Here is a 6,749-nt window from a genome sequence, read left to right on the forward strand (position 1 = left end):
CGGGCGATGTTCAGCAGGTCGTCCTGGAAACGGGCCGCGTCGTTGCTACGGAGACCAACCAGAGACAGGAAATAAACTAACAGACGAGTTATTAATCTAGCTTCCTGAAAATAAACTGAGAATGTGGTTAAATAAGATAGAACCTATTTCTAAAGATGATATTTTGACTCTTCCTGATTATATGTATATATATATATATATATATATATATTATTGATCACCTTCTGTTTCCAGTCAATGAATCAATCAAATGTATTTATATAGCTCATTTTGTACCGGTTCATTCTGCTCAAAGTGCTTCATCGATGACTGATAGTTTCATAATAAAACAGAAATAATATAAACACGGCAGAAAAGACAAAACCCTCCACTGATGTTATGGTCAGTAGAGGAGCTGCTGGGGGTCTCTGGGCTCGTAGCCAGATCACCGTGGTTACAGCAGCGAGCGCTAGCGGGGCTAGTTGGTAGATTAGACTTTGACCAAATCCTGTCGGAAGCATTAAGGCTAAAACATCCTTTTTGGTGGTGAAACAGGAGTTTAAAGTCAAACGTTCTTCTTTTAAAATCAACTTTGGCTCTAAACTATTTAAAACGCCGTCTACAGCTAAAGAGAGTTTCGCGTCTGCAGCAGCCATGTTGGATCCGTAAGAAAACTACAAAACTACAAAACTACAAGCTTCCATCTGTCCAGTAGTACGTCATCGTCTCACCGTCCCTCCCCGCTCTGTGATTGGATCTAAAACAGGGCTCAGAAACGGCCATGGACACCAGACTGTGTTGCAGTTTGAAATGAAATTGAGCGTGCAAGGCATCATGGGTAAACCCAGGCTGAGTATAAATGGTTAAAAAAATAAAAAAAAATAAAAAAAGAAGGTACATTTCCATAGAAAGCTGTGTCTTTTGTTTGTATTTTGGGTTCCTGGCAGCTTTATACTTTGATAATTGAAATAAAATGTAAAATCTGACTGATAGCTAGTTTGTGTAGAAAAAGGAGCCATGATGTGATGTAAGGACAGACTGGAAGATGCTGAACAGACAGACATTAATGCAGGAAGTTGATGAATTTGAACCAAAATCTCCTGGACTCCAGAGGTTTAATGACTTTATGAGTTAAAGAGTGTGTGTCTCTGTGTGTGTGTGTGTGTGTGTGTGTGTGTGTGTGTGTGTCTGACCTGTGGTCCTCTGCTGCCTCCCTCAGAGCGTCTCTAGCTACCTGTGTAGCTTTCCTCCAGCCAGAGATGATGGTCTGAGGATGGATCTTCTTAGCGATCAGCAGCTCTGCTTCCTGTTACAACACACAACACACAACAGGTTCAAGTTAAAGTGAGGAGAATCAGAAGGTTTACAGTAATAAAACTGTTTTAAATAAAGAGTGATTTCCCCCAGAACTGAGTGTTACTGACACATATTTAATGGGAGCTTTACTGGCATTTAGCTGGAAATAAAAAGGCCCTAAAAAAAGATGGAGGCTGCAGACTGGAGCTACAATTATTAACTGGACAGATGTGATAATAGATATGTAAACCATGGAGGAGGGAACTTTTCCTCTCAACCTAAAGTTAGACATATTTATGAAACACTGGGAAAGATGTGAACAGTTCATCAAAACCTTTAAGACCAGTGACATGAAAACAACAACTGCTACAGACATGTATATCTATTTATTCATGTTGTGTATGTACGTTTTGCCTCCATACTCTCTGGATGTAAATAGTTAAATTGTATGTTTTTGTTCTTTTTCTTTACATATTCACATTATTAAAAGGGATAATGAACATTTGGAACAAGTAGCTACTGATACAAACCCCCATTTGTTCTTGTCAATTGCTGTGAAATTTCCTAATAAAAAGATAATTAAAATAAATCAATAAATCAATCAATAAATAAAGAGAGTAAGGAGTTTTACCCGGAGCAGCTCAGCAGCGAGCACGGTGACGGAGGTCGTCCCGTCTCCAACCTCCTCGTCCTGAACCTTAGACATGTCTACACACAAACACATTAATAATATTAATAATCATTATTATTATTAGTCTCTCAGCAATGATTCTCATCTTCATATTTAGTCTCATTTCCTCTGACTCCAGCAGGAGAAACTGACGAGGGGAAATATGTTTTTACAGCATCAAAATTCAGTTTCAATGTTTGTTTTCTGTTCAGTAAAACTGCATAACACCAGAGGAAAAGGATCAATAAATCATAAATAAATATATTTTAAAAGTGGAGAAAAAAGGGAATTGAACTTATATAGATACAAAGTTAAATACATTTTTTAAAAATTAAAAAAACAGAATAAAAATCTAAGAAATAAAAACATTTTTATAAAATTAAATAAATAAAAAAGAGGAACTAAGATTAAACAGATGAATGAAGATAAATACATTCTTTTTAAAATAATTTCAATACATTTAAAAAAGGGGAAATTAAATAGCAAATATCAATTCATCTCACATTTTATAAGACTTTATGTCTACACTATAATTATAATAAAAATAAATATTATTATTATTATTAGTAGTAGTAGTAGTAGTAGTAGTAGTACATTAAATGGCAAATTAATTATTTGATTTATTTTGTCATGTTGTTCATTTATTTATTTTATTTGTCAGCTTCCAGCTTTTAAAATATTATTATTTCCGTTTCCTAGCTTTATCAGAATCTGGTTTATTGCCATTAAAAATGAAAAAATAAAGTTGTGCAACATGCAAGAAGAATAAATATATTCAGGAAAGATTGACATTAAAATATGAAATATGTCCCTTTTTGTAAATGAAAAGGTTGCACAGTTCTGTAGAGAAATATGAAGAATAGAGCAGAGGTGCAGCCTGCAGAGATTAATAATAATAATGATAATAATAATGATAATGTTGACTCACCAACCAGGACTTTAGCAGCAGGATTATCGACCCCGATGGCTTTGAGGATGGTTGCTCCGTCGTTGGTGACGGTGACCGAGCCTCCTTTCCCTCCGCCCAGCAGGATCTTATCCTGATACACAACACAAGTTAACACTAGAAAGACTCAACCACTAAATAACTGACAGAAAATTATTCTTTTTTTTAAACTGGAGTGTTTATTGAACCTGCTGACAGATAATTTAAAAAAAAATCTAAAAACAACAGGGATATATGATTCTAATTTGAATCATATTTGATACATCAGTTCTTTTTGTGCAATTTGTTGCTCAGTTTGTTTTTCTTGAACTAACAAAAACATATAAAACCCAACATTTTTAACCTTTTAAGGCTTTACTTTCTTTTAACATTTTCCTCAAACATGCAAAATATTTTTTTCCATATAACACAACATCATATATCTGCTGATATGAAGTTTTCACGCAGCAATGACTGATCCACCAGTGGAACCTGCATATACATTTTACTATATCTTGTATTTTTGTGCAATTTGGTGCTCTTTTTTTTTTTCTTCAACACATGTATACATCAGGTTTTTCAGGAAAATAATATCACACTGATGATGTAGAGGTCTCAAAAACTTGTGTATCAAATATGATACACTTGGCTTTATAGGGTTAATAAGGTTTGACTTCTGATATTTCACATTTTATTGTGCATATTAACACAAACTAATGTGCTGAATGTGTAGGAAACACATCCAGAATTACATTTCATTTTTGAAAAACATTGTCGAGTTTCCACAAGTTTTAAAAAAAAAAAGAAAACAAAACTTAACGTATGAATCCGTAGAAATATGTTGCAAATATATACATGATGTAGATATAGATAACACATTCATATTGATGCAAAAACAATATTAAATTAATGATTCAAATAAATTCCAACATCATAAGTGATTCCATTATAATTTAAAATGACCAAAAACAGACAGAAAATGACCAAAGAAAGACAAAATGACTAAAAGAAAGATGCAATATTACAAAAAAAACAGCCTTAAAAGACCAAAATCTGAGCAAATATTCATTTAGAGGTTGTCTAAAATGTTTATTAATTTCTATATATACATATAAATATAATTAATACATGATATTAAATTTGTTTTATTTACATTCATGAAGAAAAAAGAATATATACCGTATATACAAAATAAAATAATAATTTAAAATGTCAAAACATTTTTTAAATATTTTCTTTGAAAGCAGACTTTTATTTTTATATTCAGACTTTTTATTGTAAAATATTGTTTCTATTCATGTCTTTTTTAATACATATGAATACTTACACTGACAAACTGATACAGACGCATTCAATTTTATTTTTATTTTCTCTTTCCGTGTTTATTTTTATTCACAAAACACCTCAGACACATTTTTCATATGTGGAAGCGTAAACAACAACAACCCAAAACAGATTCTGATTTATGGAAGAAAAACAAAGTTTTGTTTATTTTTTCAGCTAATGTGGTGATTTCCCTAACAGAATCAGGTCCGTATCTAAAGAGATATACTGAGTGTAAGGGGCCTCACCATGCCTTTGGGGCCCAGAGTGCTCTTCACCAGGTCTCCGATGGCGATGGCTCCGATGAACGACGACTGAACACAAAGACAAACAATAAACAGTTTAATAATAAAGACTTTAATAATAAAGTTCCAGGTGTTTTTCTTCAGATCCATCTGGTTAAATAACTGAAGCAGAGGCAGAAACCAACCCACCAGTCGAGCCGTCTCAGCTTTCTCCTCATCAGCTCCGTGTTTGAAGATGTTGACCGGTGCCATCGATAAGGACGCCTGAACACACAAACAATCAATAAACACATCAATAACAAGATACACAGTGCTTCCCACAGGATTCAACTATCTTGATAATCCAATAATTGGTTTGAGCAGTTTTTTTTTAAAGAAAATGAGTCCAAATTCTCTGATTTCAGCTTCTTCAATGTGAATATTTCTGGTTTCTTTGTTCCTTTATGGCAATAAACTGAATATCTCTGTTTTTTTGGACTAAACAAGAGATTTGAGGACGTCATCTTGTGGTTTGGGAAACACTGATTGATATTTTTAGTAATTTTGGGTCTTTTTTTTGGTCATTTTGTCTTTTGTTGGGTCTTTTTTTAGTTATTTTGTGTCTTTTTTAGTTATTTTGTGTCATTTTGTGTCTTTTGACGTCATCTTGTGGTTTGGAAACACTCATTGATATTTTTATACATTTTATTGACCAAACAACTAATCGATTAATCGTTTAAATAATCGACAGATTCATCCATAATGAAAAGAATCATGAGTTGCAGCCCTATTTCTAATGTATTGAGATGCACCTGTATAACTGACAATAATGTCTAAGTCTCTAAGTCCCAACTCTGTTTTTTTTTCCGAGCCGCCTTGAACGCACCAGCCGAGCCCTGCTAGAATCCGCTAGAAGCTTCCAGCCAAATTATTAACAAAAAATAATAAATTAACTATATTTCTAACACTACTGGCAGCTGAACCTGTAGTTGAGGGGGATTAGAAGCAGGAGCCATTTTTGTTTTACTCCCAAACTGTTTATTTACTTATTTTTTTCTACTATTTATTTATTCTTCTGTCTGATTTCTTGACAGTCACAAAGAATGACAGGCTAACTTAGCATGCTAACAGGCTAACTTAGCATGCTAACGGTGGCTAATCCGTGAGGAACAAGAACACGCAGCATCAAACAACTGCACCTAAAACACAACAGATGACTTTATATAAGCTGCAGCAGACAGTACACCTCCTCTAATATATTCTATAAATAATAACAGCTACACTAAGCCGTTAGCTTAGCCGTTAGCTTCCACAGCCTCCATGTGCTTTGCTCGCCGGTTAGCAGTTAGCATCATCAGCTAACGGAACCGCTAAACGGTCATTAAAAAACAACACAAGCGGTTTATAAAGTGTCTGAACAGACTCTGTGTGAGTTTAACTGCTTGTAAACGTTAACAGACGTTTAACTAAACTGTTCATAAATCAGTAAATAAGAGAATAAACTCACCATGATGTCTGTGTTCTGGGACGGAGCCTGCACGCACACAGAAGAAGGGCTGGGCAGGGGAATTACGTCATGACGTAGAAACGTAAGGATGCGTTCAGGGAGGACCACGGAAAAAAAGTTCTATGCGGAAAACACACCGCCACCATCTGTTAAAGCAGCGGTTCCCAAACTTTTTTAGCTGCGCACCCCCCTTCTATGTCCCCACCAGGTTGATGCACCCCCAATCCCCCACATCTTCAAAAAAACTAAATGCAATAAGATTTTTTATCGCCATATTAAAGGCGGCATGTTTAATCATGCTCAAATGTCCAGAACACACATATAATAAAATAATCACCACCACAACAATGCGCTCTCTTATTTGAATTAATCTGAAACACAGTTTCAATATAATGCAACAAAGTTATGTGCAAGTTTCCACTTTTCAGAGGAAATGGAAGAAGATAACTTCTTCAACGCTTCATTATAAGATGAAGTGCATTTTGAAATTGACCAAAAATACATGTAAAAATGACAGAAAAAGACACAAAACAACCAAAAATAGATGCAAAAATGACCAAAGATGATGCAAAATGATCAAAATAGACACAAATTGACCAAACAACCAAAAAATAGATGCAAAAATGACCAAAATAGATGCAAAAATGAACAATAAATGACGCAAAATTGAATAATCTGTATTTATTAATTAATTAATAACACATCTTTATTGTGTGGGGGTAAAAAATGTAATTGTGTCATTATCAGACCGCCATTACATTTTTCATCTCGCGCACCCCCTAGCAGCAGCTCACGCACCCCCAGGGGTCCACGCACCACACTTTG

The 6,749-nt window shown here is 34.5% G+C and overlaps 1 protein-coding gene across 1 annotated transcript in view; it reads right to left on the reverse strand.

Annotated features, from left to right (window-relative positions):
• Nucleotides 1–6,027, reverse strand: part of cct2 (chaperonin containing TCP1, subunit 2 (beta)) — a 12,508-nt gene extending 6,481 nt beyond the window's left edge. Inside the window, exons 1-7 of the mRNA XM_059325970.1 lie at nucleotides 5,925–6,027; nucleotides 4,628–4,702; nucleotides 4,442–4,507; nucleotides 2,874–2,985; nucleotides 1,907–1,983; nucleotides 1,173–1,285; nucleotides 1–45 (exon numbers count right to left, since the gene is read on the reverse strand). The exon at nucleotides 1–45 is cut by the window's left edge and continues 158 nt beyond it. Coding sequence (XP_059181953.1) covers nucleotides 1–45; nucleotides 1,173–1,285; nucleotides 1,907–1,983; nucleotides 2,874–2,985; nucleotides 4,442–4,507; nucleotides 4,628–4,702; nucleotides 5,925–5,927 — 491 coding nt within the window. The 5' untranslated portion in view covers nucleotides 5,928–6,027. The remainder of the gene's footprint in view (nucleotides 46–1,172; nucleotides 1,286–1,906; nucleotides 1,984–2,873; nucleotides 2,986–4,441; nucleotides 4,508–4,627; nucleotides 4,703–5,924) is intronic.
• Nucleotides 6,028–6,749: the final 722 nt, after the last annotated feature.

Source organism: Centropristis striata, chromosome 22 (genome assembly GCF_030273125.1).
Source record: "Centropristis striata isolate RG_2023a ecotype Rhode Island chromosome 22, C.striata_1.0, whole genome shotgun sequence".
NCBI lineage: Eukaryota > Metazoa > Chordata > Actinopteri > Perciformes > Serranidae > Centropristis > Centropristis striata.